Here is a 22500-nt window from a genome sequence, read left to right as displayed (position 1 = left end):
GGTAGCGGCGCGTAAGTCGCAAAATCTGTTGTGAGGTGTAACGATCAGGGTGTTTATTACTGGCGCTGCCCGAACCGTGGTTGATGAGCATAATTAAGTAGGCCTACAGTAAATGCGAGTGACGGAAATAGCTACTGAGGATCCATTTGTAAGTAAACATGGCGGCAGTGGAGGGCTTGTGTGTGTGCGTACTTGTATGAGTATACCTTGGTTTCTTGTGAAAGCTGAACGTGTGTAATATTTTTAAGTGTTAACTATCAAAATGTGCGTTTTCAATGAACATTGACAACTACACACAATTTCAGCAGCTTCTTCAACCTTCTTGTGTCATCAGCTGCCTAATTGGCGATGTACAGTGCCGTTTGCCATGACATGATAATTTAACAACAGCTGTGAGACTTACTGTAGATCATAGGCATTTATACAGAACGCTTTTCTTGGTTCTATGGAACTAAATAGAACGTTGCATAGAACGTTGATGGAACTTTTTTGATATGTTATTATAGCCTGATTATCATGACTTTCCAATCTCTTTGAGACTTGGTCTGACCAAGAGCATAACAACTAACATTCTCAAACAGCATGGTTGACCCACCTCCCTTGGTTTGCTACTGGCAGAGGGCAGAACAGGCTGAGCCAAAGTTTAAACCAAACATTTCTTAGTCCCAATAGAACGTCTCTGCTTAAACCACGTCACTGCTTTAAACACGCCTCTACCCAGGGGGTCGTTTCTCGATTCTTGTCGTTGCTAACCGTCTTAAGTCGGTCTTGAGTTGGTCGTAAGTTGCTCTTGAGTTGGTCTTAAGTTGGTCTTCAGTTGGTCTTTAGACGCAAGACCAACTTAAGAACAACTTAAGAACAACTTAAGACCAACTCAAGACCTTGGTTACAACGTTGGTCTTAAGAACGAACAAAATGGCTAAAGTCGTTAGCAAAGGCACTGTCGAGAAACGACCCCCAGAACCGTTGGTGATGCTCAAAGTTGATTGCTTCCCGACAAAATGGGTGGAATTCCCGCTCCAGAGGGAACCCGATTGTACCTGAACAAGCAATTTTCCTTAGCGTGTGTAACTGAGCCGAAGGTGTTGCGTCACTGCGGGGGCGGAGCCTGGGTAATGCTTTCATACATTAGTACATTAGCATTCAACTTGGACAACTGATTAGTGTGAATTAAGAAGATGATGCAAATGTCACAACAAAAGGACACATGGAGCTTCAGAAACAGGCTTTCATGGAAATAGGCAACATATGGGTATGGGCCAAAAAAATTGGTCTGTGCCGACTATCAGCACAAAAAGCACAATGGCTTGCAGTCAAATGACAAGTCCTTCCTTGGCCAAGGACCGGAGTCATTGTCAACCATATACTTGCTTAATCAATTTCCAGTGGTAGCCTACTTGTGAAACAGAGATGTACAAAAGTCATGGTGGGTCCTACCGTGGCTCTAGCGGTAGGGTACTGCACTGCTACGATGGCGACCCGGGTTCGATTCCAGCCCGGGTCATTTGCCAACCCTTCCCCATGTCTCTCTGTCTCGCTCATTTCTTGTCACCAGCTTCATTGACCTGTCCTAATAATAGGCGAATAAAAAGGCCAAAAGCTTGTTCACTGGAATTTGGGCGGAGTAAATACAAAAAAATGGGGCGTCACCCTTCAATGGAATGTTTGAACTGTTCTACTGGTGCTAATATAAGAACGCCTCATGACTTCTTGCTCTTGTTGAGATCCAGAAGGAGGAAGGAAAGTATTACAAGTTGGACCTTTAAAGTGATGCTAACTGCGGCTATTATTTCATTCATCTTTATAGCACCAAGACACACAAAAACTATAATGTAAGCCTAATGTAAGCCTAAGTATACTATATTTTAACCATTATTTTATTGTGTTAATGTTCGTCGCACACAGTAAGCATAAACATTAAGATCAGCAAAAGCAGTCTTTACAGTAGATGAAGCGGTACCAATTAGTGTCTATCTATATAAAGCCATGTGGGGTGGGTGGGGTAGTTCACTCCACTCTGTGGCTCTGGCAGGCATAAAGGGGGCTCCTCTGAGGTTTTAAGTCACTCAGCATTGTCTAAGCATGTGTAATGGCAGACACTTTTAGACACAGGAGGATAAACGTCTGTGTGTGTGTGTGTGTGTGTGTGTGTGTGTGTGTGTGTGTGTGTGTGTGTGTGTGTGTGTGTGTGTGTGTGTGTGTGTGTGTGTGTGTGTGTGTGTGTGTATGTGTGTGTGTGACTTAGAGGTGTATTTGTTTCATACAGTACACATATCCAGTTTTGGTTCTTGCTCATTAGTGTATGAGTATGTGGAGCCATAGATGGCTTCATGGGCAGCAGATGCGGTGACTGTTTGGAAAGGCTGCAGTGTTTCACGGCCCTTTTTTGTCTTGTGTACCCCCTAAGCCTTCGTGTCGTACCATGTGTAACCCCTACCTCATGCTCTATATCTCTTCCTCTATCCCAATGTATTCTATACATTTGTCATTACATTACTCCACATACTCCCTAAAGTAGTGTTTCTCAATGGGGCTCTACAGCCCCCCAGGGGGACGTTTTTGAGGGATGCAGTTGAAAAGGGGTGGCACTCAGTTGCAATTGGGGTTCATTAGCCTATTTCAGTGGTTCTCAACCTTTTTTTTAAGCAAACACTCCCTTGACATCATAAGCCTCCCAAAGCCCACTTGACCTCATCATAAGCCTGCCAATGCCCCCCTTAGTATTGAAAAATATAATAGACTAATGCCCTCAATGGTAACTAAGCCCCGCCTCCACTCATCCTTCTCAACGCCCCCCTAGGACTTCTCAATGCCCCCTGAGGGGCTGTAGCGCCCCCGTCGAGAAACACTAGTCTATTTCATGTGTGTGTGTGTGAGAACTGTAAGACAGCGTGATGAAGTGTGTTAGTGTGTGTGTCTGCGTGTGTTTGTGTGAAGTGTAAGACGGATGATCAAGCTTGTGTGTGTGTGTGTGTGTGTGTGTCTGTGTGTGATTGTGAATACCGGCTTCACCACTCAGGAGATATTAATACCTGTCTCTTGGCTGACATTGTGCTGGGATTAGGCCGCGGTGCTGGGTATGCTGAGGCCAGGCTCCGCATCAGAGTAGGTGACGGATACTTCCCTCTCACTCCGCCCTCCTCACAGCAGGGCCTCCAACCGTCCACAATGAAGTGCTAAAAACATACAAGTAGAAATATACAGTGCATATACTGTCCATACAGACCTGTCCCTTCAATATGCATGTCTGCCATTTTGCCCATGTCTATATACTGCACTCTGTTAAAGTCAAACTACTTCCTCGTGGTCTTGATCTTGTAGCCTCCAGCTCCATGATACGAGCATCGACGTCATTGATGTTTGAAGCTCTTATTCAATATCTTGCAAAAAAATACAATTCAAAGGCTAGGATCTCATTTGCAACTGGGATGTTGAATGTGCTTGTTCCGTGCTGGCTGACAGCGGGCAAACTTTATTACTTATCTTTGTTTTCTCCGCAGAGGCCAGTACAGCCATTGATGTACAGTAAATGAGCAAATTGCTCTGACTTTTGTATCTACACTTAAAGCAACGCTGAGTAGTTTAGTTTTGCTCTTTCCTACGCGTTGGAAGTGTCACTCATTGGAAAAACTGAGGGATGGCCTAGTCCTCTAAAGTTGCTTAACGTCATCACAACCCATGGAGGGCAGCAAAGTCACTGAAAGGAGAGAGAGATGGGACTTATATGGCTCTTTGATGGGATCTGAATCTTAGTGGCTTTGCTTCTTTCAAAGAGCCATTCAAAACATGGGATCATTTAGCTTTAAAAAAATACTGTATTTATTCAGATGGCATTTAAGAAGCTGATTTTGTTCTTTTTTTTTGACTGTCCACCTCCTTCTAAAGACCACCCCTTCCACTCTGAGACAGAGACACTTTTATGTACTCACGTGAAAGTGACAAAACAAACAGAAAAGAACAGCTCCCCAGCTGTGGAGCTGTGGTTACCATGTCATGCCATCTCGGACCCATTCAAAAGAATCACTTCATAGGCCAACATCACAAAACTCATAGTTTCAACAACTGTGAATTTCTGGATTTCTAGATATACAAACCCCAACTCCGATGAAGTTGGGACGTTTGGTAAACAGTGAATAAAATCAAAATGCTATAATTTTCAAAACATTCAATCTATTCATTAGATGGAGAATAGTGAAAAGACAACATATTAAGTGTTAAAACCGAGAAAAAATATTGTTTTGGGGGACATATGTACTCATTTCTAATGTGATAAATCCAACACGTCTCAAAAGAGTTGGGACGGGGACAATAAATGGCAGCAAATGTCGAGGAAGACTAAAAACAAAACAAAAGACAACACTTAACAGTTAAATACATTAACCGATGAGATGATTTTATATAAAAAAACAGTGTTAATTCCTATCTTGGACATGATTTCACCAGCTTAAATGGTGGGTGTATTCCTTGTCATGTTTTGCAATGTTTTCCTTTCTGTAGTGCTTACAGTGTGACAGGTCTTGACCAAAAACCCACCATTTTATCACCTGCTGGTCCTTATGATGGAGCCAAACTGTTAAAACATAGTAGAGAATGCAATTTGACCTTACTATGTGGCAGTAATCGGAGATCTCCCTTCAAAATATAATGCATGAGTGGCTTTTCATGCTGTTTAAAACCCATTTATACTATTCAGCACTGTATTTAACTCTACAGATGAGTGAGAACATCTTAATCAATGCACTACTGCACCCGCATGCCATCATGGAGGCTGACTTTTGAAGTTAGCACTAACACAAGTTGGATGGTCCATTTTCACTGTAGCACAGGATGTGCAATGCTCTATTTTTGTCAAAAAGAATGGACTTCTACAACTTCAGCTGACTTCTGTAAGCAAAGGACAGTTTCCCATGTCTTCTGGGTCTATTTCAAGTGAGCTCAGGTGCTTAGGAGAATGTTACACCCCTGTATCATTTGCATGCATTAAGCATTCTTAATATGGTCAATTTTCAATAGCTCTAATTCCTGGAGTGCTAGAGTGAGACTAGAGCCAATATATATTTCATGATGTCATGAACCTATACAATGATTTTATTAACAAAAATATGTCTTGTATACACTCAATCGTGGTAAATCAAAGGGAATTCAAAAATGTATGTAATAACTATGGTAATTATTCCCTCTGCATCTTTAATTCTGAGTGACTCAGCCTCTCTGTGATGATCTTATACCTGGACACCTATATTGTCCGTCAGTACAATTCATTTTGAAATTATGTTCTTTGTTGTTTTATCTTATTTGGATGTTTACTAAATTTCACTGATCCCCGTCCCAACTCTTTTGAGACGTGTTGGATTTATCAAATTAGAAATGAGTACATATGTCCCCCAAAACAATATTTTTTCTCGGTTTTAACACTTAATATGTTGTCTTTCCACTATTCTCCATCTAATGAATAGATTGAATGTTTTGAAAATGATAGCATTTTGATTTTATTCACTGTTTACCAAACGTCCCAACTTCATCGGAGTTGGGGTTTGTAAGTTAATAACCTTTTTAGTACATATATGTGTGACAGGAAAGGGCCATTGCAATATTCCATAACAGTACACTCTGTGACACACCATCCCACACTGCTAGTATTTCCAAAATGTATAAGTATCACATAGCGAACCCCCAAGACACCATGTCCTCCTGAGTACCCTTGCACTATGGACAGCTTGCAAGGAATATTTTTGCATAATGGTTGTTCCTACTGAATATCTAAACAAAAAAGTAGCACAAACACAAGCACTGTGCACTGTGTACTGAATCTTGTTGTAATACTTGTCAGGGCAGATGAACTTTTCATATACTTATTTAAAGTTCCCCCCTGAAACTGTCGCTTTAAGAGATACTTGTAGGGTTCTACAATGTGCAATGTTAGTACACTGTCCTGTGTTAATCCACTTTATCTTGTTACATGCAGTCTCATGTGAAAAACTACACAGAGCTGCTTTGGGACCAACAAACAGACGCCGTGAGAAATGGTCAACTTTTACGCTTGTATGTGTCATATAAAAAAAATGCTGTCCATACAGTATATGAATTTATTTTATTTATTTATTAACTTTTATACAAGTTTTATACCTCTTCTGTGTGGGCTGGTTCAATAGTTTAAAATATCAAAAGGGAGAGAAAGAAGAAGTCTGTATGCACCGTAGTCTGTATTGTGCTATTATGGCAACTGCTGTGGGCTTTCAACAGTGGTAAATAATACGATGAGTAGCGCAGCCTGATATAGTCCTTTCAGCACAGAATAGCAATCCTGCCTGTGTATTAAGTTGTGGCTGACAGGACAGCCGGGGCTGGCAAAGCAAACCATAGCACAGACAAGAGCCTTAGAATAGAAAGGAGAGCCATTTCACGACACAAACAGTACACCCCCATCCATTCCACTGAGTCATCGCAGCAAGGCTTAAAATTCTTTAATCATTCCTGAATGACAGCTGAACCTTAATATATTCCTGCAATCGTACAAAGCAGACATTAAAATTGTATAATCATTATTAGTCACAGAGCAGTCATTCAAATCACATGGAAGAGGCAAGTAAGAAGAACAAGAAGGAAGAGGGACAAGAAGAAAGGACAAGGCTTCCGGTGGTTGGTTGGGCTCACACGCTTAAAAAGTGGCACAGACTCAGAGATATAAATATGGCACAAGCATCAAGTCTATTCATATCAGAAATATTTAGCAAAACAAAGGAAAGAAAACAAACAAAAACAAATTTAAAGATTGCGAAAAGAGTTCGCTTATAGTAAAGGAACTCGATTCATGTCCTAAGTCACCAGCATTGATTAATGTGTGCAGGCCAGTCGTTGACTGATCAGAGTATATTTTTCCATCTGTAAAACATCTTTTTACTCACACTCTTGCATCTTCACAAACAGCACTTATAGATTTGTTTTCTACGAACTGCTTTTCACGAACTGCACTTAAAGACTTATAGTTTTTTTTTCTTCACAAAACTATTTTAAAAATGAATGTTTTCCCTGATCAGTTGGGAATAGCCCTACCTGACACCTGTATATTTCACCTGTTGTTCAACTGTATGTTCACACCAAGAGCTACTGAGGACAGGAGGATGATGAAAGTCTTTTGGTTACCAGATGAGGTGAGAGCAGTAAGCAGCAGCATTGTAATCAGTACTGACTATCAAAAGCCAGTTGAAGGCAGCTGAACGTCATACTAAAGTTAAATTTCTATGTGTACTACAACTAGACACTACACAACAACAACTCAAGAAGTGTAGAATTGTTTATATTACACTAATGTACAAGGGTGGAGCTATAGAGTGAGCAACCAGGACATCTGGCCTGGCGCCCAGGGTCCATCTATATTGGTGGTAGGGGCCCTATTGCGACCTTGGTAGATTGTATAGGGGGCCCTATCAGTCTCCCCTCCGTGGCCCTGTGTGCAATTGTTCCACCACTGGTAATAAACCAGATGAAATGTTGTGAACCATTTTGTTTTACCATTCTAACTCTACTTTTGGCAGCTTTTGGTGTAAATGTACAGTATCAACATTACAACCCGCAGCTATACAAGTTCTAATCTATTGCCTTTGGCCCCTACTTCTTCAGTCACTGTATTGTAACTCCCCAGTTCATTTATGGCTTACCTCCCATGTAGAGAATTTGTTGTGGACAAGATTGCGGGAGATTTTCTACTAACTGAAATGTTGTAGGTATAATAATAAATAAATAAAAGTCAACAATCAACTTCTAAAACAATAGCATCTCCCAGATTTATATCACTTATTGGCATTACTTCAGAAATTAAGAGCTGATCAGAAATGTAAGGAAGTGTGTGTGTGTGTGTGTGTGTGTGTGTGTGTGTGTGTGTGTGTGTGTGTGTGTGTGTGTGTGTGTGTGTGTGTGTGTGTGTGTGTGTGTGTGTGTGTGTGTGTGTGTGTGTGTACGTGTGCACGCTTGCACACTTATACATACTACAGCATGAAGCAATCTACTGAAATGTATTTACAGTACAATATCTTCGTGCAACATCAAAAGAAAGAAAAAAACATCCAAACCTACCCGGATCAATGTATTCAGCAGGACCGTAACTCTATTCCATATCGTTACAGTCTTTAAAGCACTACAAATAATCCAAAGTTAACAAAGAGGAGGAAAGGCAGATGAAATGTTCATGAAATGATGCTCTTCTCCAGTATTCCGTCCACAAAAGCACCACACAATGCACTTCCGGCGGCCATCAGGCCTGATATTCCATATCACAAAATGGCTGTCGTGGAAATCCATCCTCAGAAAGTCCATCATCACTGGCACACATTCAGCTTTGGTTTGTCCTTTAGTCAGTCATTAGTCCATGAATGTTTGCACTGCAGCCATACAGTACATGATGCAAAATATCAAAAGTAGAAGGTCCATAAAAGCGTTTTTTTTTTAACATATTGCCACTGATCATACACTAGAGCGTAAAATAGATTAAACTACGGTAGGAAGATCATCACAGAATCAATATACTGGATAATAAAGTGGATAAAACGCTTCTCTTTAGAGCCCCAAGGAACATCGTCATCGTCTTATTTTTGGGGATTCTCCAGTCTGTTTCTCTGGGCTGTTCCGGAATGTTCAAGAATGTTCCATTAGCAGTGAGACACTTCCAGTTCTCGAGGCTCTGGAGTCTCCTCTTCTGGAATGTCCTGTAGATCTAGAAGACATCAAGAGAGGCTCTTTTAATAATGTGAGCAATCACACTCACTCTCTGACATTCATGCACAAATGCACCCGCGCTCACACACACGCATACACACACACCCACACACACAGACAAACGCACGCGCACACACGCACGCACACACACACACACACAATCAAATGTATAATTCATGGTAAGCAATCAAGTATCATCATTTCACTAAAGCTTTCATTGCATAATACATAACCATATGCATGTGACAGATACATCACAATTAATATAATCATCAGATAGAATTAACATAATATGTCAGAGATCAAATAATTAAATAAGGGAATCTTAAATGTTATTTCAATGAAACTTTCAGCTATAACACATGCTGTTTGGGAAATAGTTGAAAGCTTAGGTGGTCATGTTTCTTTTTCTGGCTTATTGTAAATGTTAGGGAATCCTTAATGACTAACTTAAAGGACTGTCAAACAAACAAAAAAGTCTTATTCTAGATCTTGTTTCTCAAGAAAAAGCTCCATTCGTGTATGCACTGTATTGTATGCACTGCTACTGATAGGCTATCATGGCATAAATAGCAAGTTCAGGGTGACAGTAAGGAGGGAAAAGGCCGGCATAACCTGATGGTACAAAGCAGGGGCGTAGCACCACATTCTGGGCCCTATGCACAAACTGCTACCCCCTTTATATGATATCAATATGTAAAAACAAACAATCCCTGTGCCCCCCCCCCCCCCCCCCCCCTCATCCGTGGGACCCTGGTGACTCAGTCCAACCCCCCCATCCCAACCCCCTACTTTGACGCCCCTGGCTCAAAGTCAAGCACCTCCGGAGTTAAACCTCCCCTCAGAGCAGTGTCATCAGCCCTGTCTATATCCAGGGTCCTGGTGTCAGGGACGCTTTTATACCTCATTACCTCCCTGACAAAACAAGGGAGCTGAGCAGGGCCTGAAAAACCTAGCCCACCTACACACAGTTACTTTCACAGTGTCAATTCAACTACACCTGGAGCGTCAAATTCCACACCCATGGTGCTGGTCTTTCACTCCAAGTGTTAAATTGCACCTTGCTGCATTGACCCAAGTACCCACTACCCACGCAAGCCTGCAAAGACCGGGCGAGGGATTCGAGGGAGACAAAAGATAGAGGCGAATAATAATGCAGGAGTATCACGGATGAGGTGAGGCGTACAGTAGCTCGCTAAATATGTGGGAAAGAGTTGCTGCAGTTTGATGATGATAATGATGATGATGTGTCTGTCGCTGTGTGTGTGTGTGTGTGTGTGTGTGTGTGTGTGTGTGTGTGTGTGTGTGTGTGTGTGTGTGTGTGTGTGTGTGTGTGTGTGTGTGTGTGTGTGTGTGTGTGTGTGTGTGTGTGTGTGTGTGTGTGCTTGCTGTGTGTGTGTGTTGAGTGTACGGTACATGTGTGAAATAGCAAGAAAGAAGAGAGAGAGAGAGAGAGAGCGTGCACGTGTGCGAGAGAGAGAGAGAGAGAGAGAGACAGAGAGAGAGAGAGGACGACAGAGGCGGAGACAGAGAAAGTGTGTATAAACTATTTAACTATGTGTATTTGGATGTGTATGTATATGTGTTTGGGTGTGAGTGCGTGTGTGTGTGTGCTTGTGTGTGTGTGCGCTTTGCCCACACACTTGAGGGACTGCGCGTTGGTGCCCGTGTGTGTGTGTGTGTGTGTGTGTGTGTGTGTGTGTGTGTGTGTGTGTGTGTGTGTGTGTGTGTGTGTGTGTGTGTGTGTGTGTGTGTGAGAGAGAGAGAGAGAGTCTGTGTGCTTCATTCCCTCTCTCCTGACCACATCGATTAATGCGTTGCATAAGCGTATGAGTGGGCAGGCAGGCAGGCAGGCAGGCAGCAGGCAGGCATTAGCAGTGTGGAGATGGAGAGCCTAGATGGAGTTTCAGCACATCTCCACACTACACAGACGCTCTGTGGAACAACACCAAAGCCTCTCTGGCTCTGCTAAGCCAGAACAAAAGCTCACCTTACCTAATAATAAAAGCATTGCATTATTATTGCTCTACACTCGTGTTTTATCATAAAATCCAATGAACCATGGTAGGTTAGACTCACTGCTTTCTGTTGTCTGTGTGAGGCAACAGAAACCTTTGCTGTCAAGAAAATGTATTTTGGCTTACAATGGGTTACATTTAGTCATACGACTTGCATTAGAATGTGTTCATTCAGATCTAACATACCAACATTTTTAATTTAAAAAAATCTACTCTTATGAGCCTGAATGCTGCGCACATGCAGCTTCATACACCTGGGTCAATGTTGCGCTACGCAGCATCCAGAATCAATGCTTTAAGGCATAGACAAATTGATTGTGAGCTATTTTGAATGCTATGAGATTTGATGGGCTTCTTTCATGAAGGCATGTTGCTGACATATTACTGCCTACTACTTCTCCACTGATTGCCTTTTTCATGCACTTTATTCATTTATTGGTTCAATCAATAATGTATCATTTAAAACCATAAGGAAAAGATAAAGAGCCTCAACACTGTCCTATGCTCCCAAACAAACGTTGTTTTGAAACAGTGTTGCAGATCTTTATCCCTTCCTTTCAGTTATCTTCTGCTTGGTCCAGCAACTGTGCTACTGATGTGCGCACATTCTCTGACTTTTTACAATTTTCAGTTAAAACCATACCCTGAAGGTTACAACTTCCTCTAAACTTCAAACACCTTGGGAGCCTCAATGGCCTCACATACCTCGAAGATTTCAAAATAAATGATGAATTATGATTATATGGTCCCAAGGCAGTGTGTGCATCGGTGCATGTGGCATGAATAAAACAAAGGACTTCATAGCAGAGTTGCCTCCGTCCCTCCTTTATTTTGATGTTCAAGATGCCCTTTCCCCTTGAAGAGCACCTGCACTGCGCAATTGTTCGAGACCTAAGGCAGCGCTCCCACGTCACTCTCTTTAAAAATACCTCGTGGACTCTCTGACCGCGGTGACAACTTCACGTCTTCGTCGTCCCCAACAATGTCATCGTCGTCGTCATCGGAGATGATGTCAACGTCGCTGCAGCCCTGCAGGCCGTCTGATTGGTCCATGGACTCCTGGCTGGGCAGCTGGGGGTCTGTGATTGGGTCTGTTTCGCTCTCCCTGTGCACAGGACACTGGTCGAAAAAAGATCACAGGTCAAAGGTCAGCATTAAAATGTAAAATATAAAGGTAAAGTATGTAGGATTGTGGCCAGAATAGGTGTTGCTGCAACTATGCTGCTCGTTGCAACTATGCTGCCCATTCCCAAATTTGATTTTTTTTTAAGAATATTTACAAAGTGCTCAACTTAAATGTACTGGTTTGACCTGAAATTCAAAGGTAGACATGGAGAAGATTCACCTTTTTCATGTATGAAAAGTGACATTTTTTCATAATGAACACTTCTCCACCCATACCTCTTTGCCTTCCTCTTGCCCCTCATGCTTTCAAACAAAGCCGCAAGGTGTAGGGCTTGAAACGCAACCGCTATGGATTGGATGTCCCTTCAACAATCACGGAATGACACTCACAGCTGTCACTAATTCCATGCATTAGGTTGACGTGAATAGCCATTTTTTTGATGTGCGTTTCACGGAGAAAAGGGCCATCACACATTAGGACAATGTTAAACTTAGTACAATGGAATAATTATTACCACTTTAAAACCGACAATTGCGGCGAAAATACTTAATCTCGTGTGCTGTTGTGGATGCCGTGGTTTGCCGCCCATTTTTAAATGCAATCGCAATGCATTCAGGGAAATCTGTCGAAGCCCTCTGTCCGTGGAGTGAGGTGTTGGAAAATCTCTGCGCGGAGGGCATGAAAGCCCTTCGCCAAACCCCTACCGATCTGTCTGAACGTGAATCGGGATGCCACTACACCTACACGTTGGCGCGCAAAACGGAGGCAAAGGGGATCGGCGTAGGGCTAAGGGGTTTAATGGGATTCACCCTTAGAAGGCGGTGAAAATAACCGTGAAAAGATACCATTTGTCAATGGGCAGCATAAATTCTGGAAGTAAACAACAACAAAAAAATACATACTCTACCTTTAAAGAGAATGGCATTGGTGTTGGTAACGATTTATGCAAAAGAACCCATTATGATGATCCCATAAATGGACACATACATACAGACAGATCTTCGTCCTCTCACCTGTTGCTGCTGATGCGCCGCTGTAGTTCCACCGGTGCCCCCCGGGGCGGTGCTCTTGAGCTCCTTGAGCTGCTTCTCCAGCTGTGCGCGGTGCTTCTCACAGTCTTTGAGTTTCCCATCTGCCCCCCGCAGCCTGACCAGCTCCTCCTGCAGCAGGCTGTGCTGCCTCTGAAGCAGCGTCAGCTCCCCAACGCCCCCCATCTCCGACACCCCGTCACGGGACAGCGAGCGCACCACACGTACGCCACTGCCAGCAGCAGCGGAACCTTCAGAGGCCACGGAACTCTCACGCACGTAGAACTCCAGAATAGAATCCTGCTTGATGACTGCAGCCTGCGGGTGGGGAGTGGGGAGGGGGTTGATCGAACAGTAGAGTAAGTAAGTGTGTCCTTTTTCTATTTTCTATACTTTAAACATTTTCATAGAAAATATTCAGAGGAAATGCAGAGGAATTAGAGTAGGATCATGTAGGACTGAACACTCAAACTCAAAATGTCCACCTCCCTCACAAGAATACTACCTTGAGAGCATGTCCATTATATACACACAGTACATCATACACATATTTTTAACAGATCTGTGCTGTAGCATGCATTGAATCTAAAAGGTTGGGACATCCAACTGTCCCAAATATCTCATTCAACACCCCTGACGTACCATTTAAAAAAAGTTTGTACTTTCTTTTCTGTGACTCACCTAATCTCCTGAACCCCCTTGACACTACCAACAGAGTGGAAATTAGCCCATAGAGCTTGAAAGTGACGTCACTTCCCCCGATTTCATGGGACCTCAACAGCGTTTTTAGCCGAAAATCGTAGCATGTAATCCAATGGTATTTGGGATATTTCGATCCCCTTCGAGTTGTGCCACGAGCTCCACATATGTTGTTTCTGATATTTTTGTTTAATTTTTCGTACGAACCCCTAAACTTCTTAGAAAGCTGTGTTTCTTCACATTTTTCATGCAGACGGCCTCGGAACAAAACATTGATACTTCTGCATGAATAATCTTTATCTAGCCTCTTAAACAGCATATTTGTAGCCCAGCGCATGTAATGACTGAGATCAGAATATATTTACTCGCTACCATGTTGTTAGATGGTCAGCTTAGGTCCCGTGAAATGCGGAACTAAGGGGCGGGACTTTCAAGCTCTATAAACATGCAGAGTTCTGGTCTCCATGGGAGACAGGCTGCTTATTATGGGATGCAGACTGACCTGAAGAGCGTGAAGCAGCGTAGTCAGATTCACCAGCCTCTGAGACACTTCCTGCACCACACACACACACGCACACACAGACACACACACACACAGACACACACACACGCACACGCACACGCACACACACACACACACACACACACCAGACTTTGATCACACACAAGGCAACACTAACAATTTTGTTACTGAATACATTTTTTTGTTTTTGTTTGCACCTTTATTTTGACAAGACGGAGAAGATATCCAACATCCAACAAAATCCAACACAATGTTCCATAGTGGTTATCGTTAGTGTTAGGCATGTGTACAATGAAAATACACAAGCTATGAGATTGTAAGTAAGACTTTATTTACCTGACCAGAATTCCTGTCTCCCATCTGATTGCCATTGCGGTCCTACAGAGAGAGAGAGAGAGAGAGAGAGAGAGAGAGAGAGAGAGAGAGAGAGAGAGAGAGAGAGAGAGAGAGAGAGAGAGAGAGAGAGAAAGACAGACAGACAGACAGACACACACACACACACACACACACACAATTTAAGACCATTAGTGGCATCTTTAACACGGCTTGGGAACTAACAGGCTTGTGCAACTATGAGACAGCAGAAAACAGAAGCCATACACACAACCACACACATACTATACATGCACGCACACGCGCGCGCGCACACACACACACACACACACACACACACACACACACACACACACTCTGTCTCTCTCAGCTCTCTCTCTCTCTCTGCCACTGACGCACTTGTGTAAGTTGAAGGTGACTGTTTAAGTGACTAATTCCAGAGGCCCGTCAGGATGCGAGCCAGCAAGGTGCTGAGCCCATCACCATGACAACGTGACCGTGTGGGTGGATGCTCTGAGTGCACGACGAGGAGGATGATGCCACAAACACCAGGAGCAATCATCTCACTCCGGTCCACAACAATTACCCAGGTCAAGACAAATACAGCACATCAAAACAAAAACGCAGCCAGCAGATTAAATTGATAACTACAGGCTTTATATTAGGTACATATTAATGATATTAATTGTGTGGCTCTTTTACATTAATGGCTAAAAACTGTTTGAGTTATTTTGTGTGTTTCACGGTGTGTGCGTGCGTGTGTGAATGTGTGGGTGTGTGTATTGTACATTTCACAGAGGGTACATTTTGCCACTTTCCCTGTGTGTGTGTGTGTGTGTGTGTGTGTGTGTGTGTGTGTGTGTGTGTGTGTGTGTGTGTGTGTGTGTGTGTGTGTGTGTGTGTGTGTGTGTGTGTGTGTGTGTGTGTGTGTGTGTGTGTGTGTGTGTGTGTGTGTGTGTGTGCGCGCGCGCGCACGTGTGTGTGTGTGACTCACATGAGCAGCCGGGGATTCTGGGGCACCGTTAAAGAGCACCTCTTGTCCATCTGGTGGAGGAAAAGGAGAGATATGCATAATGTAATAATCACACACAATACACACACAAAGAAGAGACATGCAACAAAAAGAAGAGACATTCGAGTTAGAACTGTTGGACCACTGTTAGAAACTGTTAGAACAAGGCTACAGGTCACAGAATGCACGCACACAGCATGCAGACACACACACACAGTAAGCACTGCCCTTACCATTCGATTTGATTACGATCCACAAGGTAACGATTTGATTTGAATTGATTCAGTCCGATTCTACGATGCATTACATTTCTACTGAAAGCAGTTTTCATCAGCCATGATCCAATACAAGCAGTTAGATGCTGAACAACATTTTATTGGCTGTTGTGTGTATCAGTCCTGTAGTTTTAAGTGATTTGAAAAGATTTAAATTAATTTAAAGTTCATTTACTTTGGATATGCCCATGGCAGTAATTGAAACTTCAGGAATATGCTGTACCGATTATGGCATTTCTTGATTTGATTATTGAATTATCCTGCCCCGCATTGCGATGCATTGCCAAATCGATTATTGTTGACACCGCTATACACAGTATACATTCATTTAATACGCTTTATTTCTTCACACTAATTTTTAGATGTGAACAAATGTTGACTTAGAGGTTGTTATTTGCTATTTTATATAGCACATCTGAAATAAGTCAAAATCATGTACACACCCAAAGAGACGGTAGTGAGTGCCATATACTTACTGATGAGCAGTCCCCCTGTGTGGCTATGGCTGTGGTGACCATTGGGGCTGCAGGGCACAGACACCTCCACACTGGACTGCAGCAGCAACTCAGACAACTTGTCCACTACACAGCACACAAACACATAACTTCAGATATGACATTCACATACAACATATCTATACGTACAGACATAACCCCCATACAGAATGTAGCCATGGCAATGGCTTCAGTGAACAGCCTGTCAGCTGTCAGGGTCAAAACACAGTAATGACTCAACTGTAATCCAAAGCGTGTGGGAGGATTCTTTCAAGGCTAAAGCAATAACGGTATCCTCTGTGTCACCACTATATTGTGTATTTTCAATTTCATAATAGCTAAATAATTAAAATAATAATATATGATGCACTTTTCCCTGCATATGCTGCATCAGTATTTTGTAAACTTCTAGTTCTATATGCTCACCGATGGCCATGTTCCTAGAAGTCCATCAGCACAGTAATTATTCAGTAACAATGAAAAGCATGTGGGAGGCTTATATTAAGATCTTTAAAAAAATCTCCTGCATAAATGTATTGTGGATTTTCAATACTATACATACTGTACACCTTCATACTGTCCATTTGTAGTGCAAGGTTAAAATGAAGTACCGTAATACTGACTCAATAAAACATTAATCTTTTAAAATCTTCTGTATTGCTATAGCATGCAAATTTTATTTTCTGCAGCCGGAGACAGGAAACTAGTGGGAGAGAGATGGGGCAGGTTGGGGCATAAGCCAGGTTGGGCTGACATCTCCTGTGTCATGTTTCTTTAAACTGTTAAGACATGAGCCCTATTAAAAATATGCTGCTACCAAAGTGGCATTAATAATAATAATAATAATAATACTTTATTTTTTATATAGCGCTTTTCAAAATACCCAAAGACGCTTTACAAAACCATTTAACACAAAATAAAGACATACAAAGACTCAACAAGACAACACAAGTAAACTTCAGTGGAAGAGAAATGTCCATGTCGATATGGAGCTGTAGGTGTAAAAGTTATGAAAACCCACGTCGGGGGCAGCAGTGGAAATGGGGATAGGAAAATCCCGAGCTTCCTAACGTGGCAGCAAGTTCGGTTTGGGGAAAGAAGCCGAACGAGCAGGTGAAGTTCTTTGAGTGGTGGACGGAGTCGCGTAGAACACGTGCTGTAAAACGCCATAGCCGAGAGACGCCGGGGGTGAAGGTTATAGTGTATTACCAAAAATGCTCTGTGTTATGCCGTGATAGTGTCTTTTCAATTACTTTTACCAAAGATGGTAGATTAAAGAAAGAGGATTCAAATTCTGCCCACTCAATGCAAAAGAATTTGCCTAAGTTCGGTCTCCTAAGGGGGCATTGTCCCCTATACTTATTCTCTTTTTGTGATGTTTGGTGGTGGCTTGCACAAGATGTGCGCTACTGCCATCTACAGCGGGGGACCAAGGGGACTCCACTGATTCTCAATCGTAAGACTCCAAAGGTCTCCTAACCGAAGGTCTCCAAAAGGGGCGTTCACCTGACATCACAAGGATCCCGGAAAAGAACGAGCCTGTTGTATCTTCTTCTAATTTACCCTCTTTGCTATTACAGTGTTCCACTGATGGAATGGCACATTTGATAACATGCATATACTATACCTTCTCCGATGGCATCCGTGAGCAGCCCCTCTGCGCGGGGGGCCTGTGGCGTGTCGGCCCTGAAGAGGTTCCTGGAGTTGGGCGGCAGCATGACCTCATAGCCCCCCGTGACCTCCACGAAGTCCGAGAACAAGGTCACCCGCTCCTGAAGCAGCTCACGCACCTCACGGTCCTTCTGCTGGATGTCCGCTGGAGAGAGAGAGAGAGGGGGAGAGAGAGAGACAGAGAGAGAGAGAGAGAGAGAGAGAGAGAGAGAGAGAGACAGAGAGAGACAGAGAGAGAGAGACAGAGAGAGACAGAGAGAGAGACAGAGAGAGACAGAGAGAGACAGAGAGAGAGAGAGAGAGAGAGAGAGAGAGAGAGAGAGAGAGAGAGAGACAGAGAGAGACAGAGAGAGACAGAGAGAGAGATATGAAAAAATGCTATTTTAAAATTGTTTCTAAGTTGGGATAATGTTTTCGTATTTTTACAGAATGAACAAGTTGTGCCAACAGGGGGAGTAATGTGGAAATGTGGCTTTGTGCGACTCAAACTTCATTCCTATCAGAGCAGCTGGTTACCTTTGAGTCTGCGCAGTAAAGCCTTATCTTCTGTCTCGATGAGAGGAAACTCCTGTCTGGACGGACACCTAGGGAGAGATAGCAATGTACAGGTCAGGCCATGTACAGGTGGGGGAGTGCCAGTCAATGTACATGTGTTACACAATCACAGACACAGACACACAACACATACAGAGGCAAGGAAGAGAAAGTAGACACAGAGATGTAGACCCAACACACACATACACACACAAACACACAAACACAGACACACAGACACACAGACACACACACACACACACACACACAAACACACACAAACTTTTGTGTGGTGGTGCACCTAAGGACAGGTGTGTCCCAGGGGTAAAGTGTGCTATCAATGATGCGTGTAATGAACCCGAGGGGTGTGTGCTAAGAGTGTGTGTGTGCGTGCGCGCGTGTGCACGTGTGTGTGTGCCTGCGTTTATGCGTCTGAGGGCGGTAAGAGTAGGTTGAGTCACATTGACCCAATGGCAGGTATGTTTACACAGCAGGCGTAGTACCTGTGCCCCTGAAATCACTGCTCCATTAAGTTTGATTGCAATCAGTTAATGAAGTGAGAGGGTGGACTGAATACAGCACGTCACAATATACTGGAATGCACTGCAGCACATGTTTAGTACATGTGAAAATTTGATCAATTAAAAAACATTCCATTTAATGTGCATGGTAATGGTATGTGTATATCTATGTCTATGTGGAGCATATCCAGGGGTTTACTGCAATTGTGTTCTATGCATGTGTTCTGTGTTGTTATAGTAGTCAGCGTGGCTTCTAGTCAGGCCAGGAGCAAAACAAATATCATGTCTGAGCTCCGGAAAAATCTGGAACTCCTCCCACGTTGTCGAGAAGCAAACAACCAGTAGTAAACCAAGGAAGGCGGGTCAACCATGCCGTTTGGGAAATGTTCATTGTTATGCTCTTGGTCAAACCAAGTCTCGAAGATATTAGAAAGTCGATGATTATCAGACTATTGTTATAGTATCGTGTGTTATTAGGCTGCAGTACAGTATATGTGTATGTCTGTCCTACCTCTTCACGGCCTGGTGCATGGATCGTATCCAGGTGTTGACTGGTATTATGTGTTTATGTCTACTATTATGTCTTTGTGTATGCTATATTATGTGCGTATGTGTTGCTATTCTACCTCTGCACGGCCTGGTGTATGGATCGTATCCAGGTGTTGCGGTCGTCCTTGGAGGCGGCGTGCAGCTCATACATCTCCGGGGGGCTGGACTCGCTGCTGATGAGGAAGAATCCTCGCTCCTGATTGGCTATGTCTCGCACCAGGAGATTCTGCAGGGAGACGACGGCTGGCTTGTCCTGAAACGGGATTGGTCGATATGTAGGAAGATGGGAGGGAGGGAAGAAGGGAGATGAGTATTATTGACTCTCTCAGGCATCTTTGTCATTCGCTTCTTTTAATGAGCCACACCCATACGCTACCAGGGGAGTTATATCCTGGCCCCGAAACAATTTCAACAAGGAAATGCATTTGTATTAAACCGTTAACAGAGAGGATTATGAGATAACATCAATCTAGGTAGTAATTCAAAATTGCATAGACGTTACAATTTTGTAATGTCTTGGTATGAGAACCTACATTATTGCACCTTATGAAACAGTGGCTGTCAAATTTTTGAATGCAAAGAATGTAAATTGGTGGGAGGATTATTTAAGTTACTGTAATCATTATTGCATCCCTAATTCTTTGTTTGTTCACTGCGCCCAGTACACATTTGCATGCTGCTTTTTTATGTCCTCTGTTGTAAATCGCTTTGGATAAAACCTATAGATACACAACATGCATCTGTAACTTGGCTCAGTCTAAACTGTCACCAGCAAGATCGCAAGTTCAGATACACACTGAATAACAACCCCCATTACAGCTTAATAACCAGAATATCATTATATTATTATGCATCCCATTACATTTTCTTGATGCAGCAATAAATAATTATGTAGAAATATTCATGACAAGCTGTCCACGGTGCAGAGGGTACGTGCTAGGACAGTGTTTCATAAATAAACTCTATAATGCAGCTAAAAGTCTACTGCCATTGCAGCAGTAAAAGGACCCCGTCCTTGTGACTTTGATTTTACTTTTTGGAATGATGGTTTCTTTTTTTAAGATTTTTTTTGTCTTTTAGTCTTTAATATGGACAGGGCAGTACAAGAGGTAGACAGGAAGCGAATGGGAAGAGAGACGGGAAGGGGTCGACAAAGGACCCGGACCGGGAATCGAACCCGGGTCAGCCGCAGGGCAGTCGAGTGCCCTACCGGATGGACACGGCACGGCCTGGAATGAAGGTTTCAAGAGATTCAAGAATCATTGGTAACACTTTACTTGACGCCGGTGTCATATGTGTGACATGACAGTGTCATTAACAGTGTGGTGACGCAGTCATGGACGTGTTATTAACATCATGTCAATGTCATGAACATTTTATGGCTGTTGTCATTAGTGGCTTTTGGTAATGGTAAAGACAGCCCAAACAATATAAACTTTTCATTCACCTTTTCATGACACTTCCATGACTGTGTCATGACACTGTCATGTCATGCATATGACATCAAGTAAAGTGTTACTGAATCATTTATTGGTCCTGAAAAAATAGCCTTGGATGTTCACACAGCTACAACATGAACCACTTAACACCATTCAAAGTGCCATTCTAGAGGTACCCAGTGCTTCTGTTACTGTGCTGTAGGTAGCATGCCTCTTTGTCTTACACTGAATACACAAAGCCATATTTGTTACGAATTCATTTTCATCAAATGCCATCCAAGTGTGAGAGACATTGCTTTAGCTGTCTCTTTAAAGAGACTAAGAAATGAACTGTTTACGTATGGCATTGATTTAGCTGTGATACTGTAAGATCAAGATTTTTATGATATGAAGCCAAGCACATAGTCAGATAGGACGGTATTGTGTGTGTACACTTATGCAGATGTGTGTGTGTGTGTTTGTGTGTGTGTACATACCAGACAGGGGAAGATGTATCGCTGATCTTTTTCTTGTAAGAACACCAGGATATCTGTCATCAGTAAAACTTGCACATCTGCAAACGAGTAGCCAAAACAAAAGAAGTAATATGTCATAATGTGATAAGGTGAGATTTGCCCTCCCCTTCTCCCAGTTTCACAATTTTAAAAACTGAGAACATTCTTTGGTTGCGCAATGAATTTGAACTTGAAGCGCACTGGAAGAAGCGCGCACACGCTCACCTGGCGCGCACGTGCGCGCACACGGACACGCACGCAACCCCGAAGTAATTGCATATCCAATGCTGGCGGCCGACAGCGCGCAAAGACTCTCGTTTCACCTGTTTGTCATTAAGCTACGCGGAAGAGCTCACCGCAGTGGCGGTTCCAACTTTGACTTTGGGAATGGGGAACGTGACTGAGCGGGGATTATTGCAATGTGCACTGTGATATTGTCTTGTATGTGTAAATGTCGTATGGGCAACTGTGTTTTTGTTTTGTTTCGTTGTTCATTGTAAACTGGCAGTTTTGTTTAAGTGTGTTTTTGTAATGATCACTGTTTATTTGAAACGGCAATGTAGCTGTAGTGATTGTTGTAGGTCTAGAATGGTGTGGACCAATCTTGTAAAATGTTTGTCATTGGATAATTGAATGATCATTAATTGAAGGGTGTATGTATACCCAGCCCATACTCATGAACGGCTTGACGTTTTCCATGTGCGTTACGCCCATTTGTGGGGGAAAACAGGCAATGCAAGTCAATTGGTGTTATTGGGGTTTAATAAAGGAAAAATAAGGACCTGTAGACAAGCGTTGTTCACGCGCAACATGCCGAAAACGTGTTGCGTTGCCGGTTGTTCAAATAATATAGCCAAACAGCCGTGGCTGAAGCATGGAATGTATTCATTTAGGCTAGCCAATGTAGCATGTAAGTCAATGAGACATTCGGTTTGTTTTCACCCATAAAGGGGCGTAACGCAAATTTAAGAGCAAAGTACCCGGATGACCGTTCATGAGTATAGTTGCGAATGGGGAGGTTAGTAAGCAGCTGTTTTTGAGCTGGCTTGACGTCCAAATTTCTGAGTCAGAG

General features: G+C 42.9%; 1 protein-coding gene across 3 annotated transcripts in view; it reads right to left on the bottom strand.

Annotated features, from left to right (window-relative positions):
• Positions 1–6072: 6072 nt before the first annotated feature.
• The window catches only part of arhgef1a (Rho guanine nucleotide exchange factor (GEF) 1a), a 70521-nt gene continuing 54093 nt past the window's right edge, over positions 6073–22500 (bottom strand). Inside the window, exons 19-29 of one of the 3 annotated variants that reach the window (XM_063185232.1) lie at positions 21411–21487; positions 19573–19748; positions 18408–18475; positions 17848–18036; positions 16203–16307; positions 15434–15483; positions 14443–14484; positions 14086–14136; positions 12870–13202; positions 11660–11849; positions 6073–8710 (exon numbers count right to left, since the gene is read on the bottom strand). In XM_063185232.1, the coding sequence (XP_063041302.1) occupies positions 8646–8710; positions 11660–11849; positions 12870–13202; positions 14086–14136; positions 14443–14484; positions 15434–15483; positions 16203–16307; positions 17848–18036; positions 18408–18475; positions 19573–19748; positions 21411–21487 (1346 nt within the window). In that variant the 3' untranslated portion in view covers positions 6073–8645. The remainder of the gene's footprint in view (positions 8711–11659; positions 11850–12869; positions 13203–14085; positions 14137–14442; positions 14485–15433; positions 15484–16202; positions 16308–17847; positions 18037–18407; positions 18476–19572; positions 19749–21410; positions 21488–22500) is intronic. The other 2 variants (XM_063185231.1, XM_063185233.1) reach the window with 2 other exon arrangements.

The sequence above is a fragment of the Engraulis encrasicolus genome, chromosome 20, assembly GCF_034702125.1.
Source record: "Engraulis encrasicolus isolate BLACKSEA-1 chromosome 20, IST_EnEncr_1.0, whole genome shotgun sequence".
In the NCBI taxonomy this organism is placed as follows: domain Eukaryota; kingdom Metazoa; phylum Chordata; class Actinopteri; order Clupeiformes; family Engraulidae; genus Engraulis; species Engraulis encrasicolus.
The sequence above is the reverse complement of the archived record's forward strand: the minus strand, read 5'-3'. Positions and strand labels throughout refer to the sequence as shown.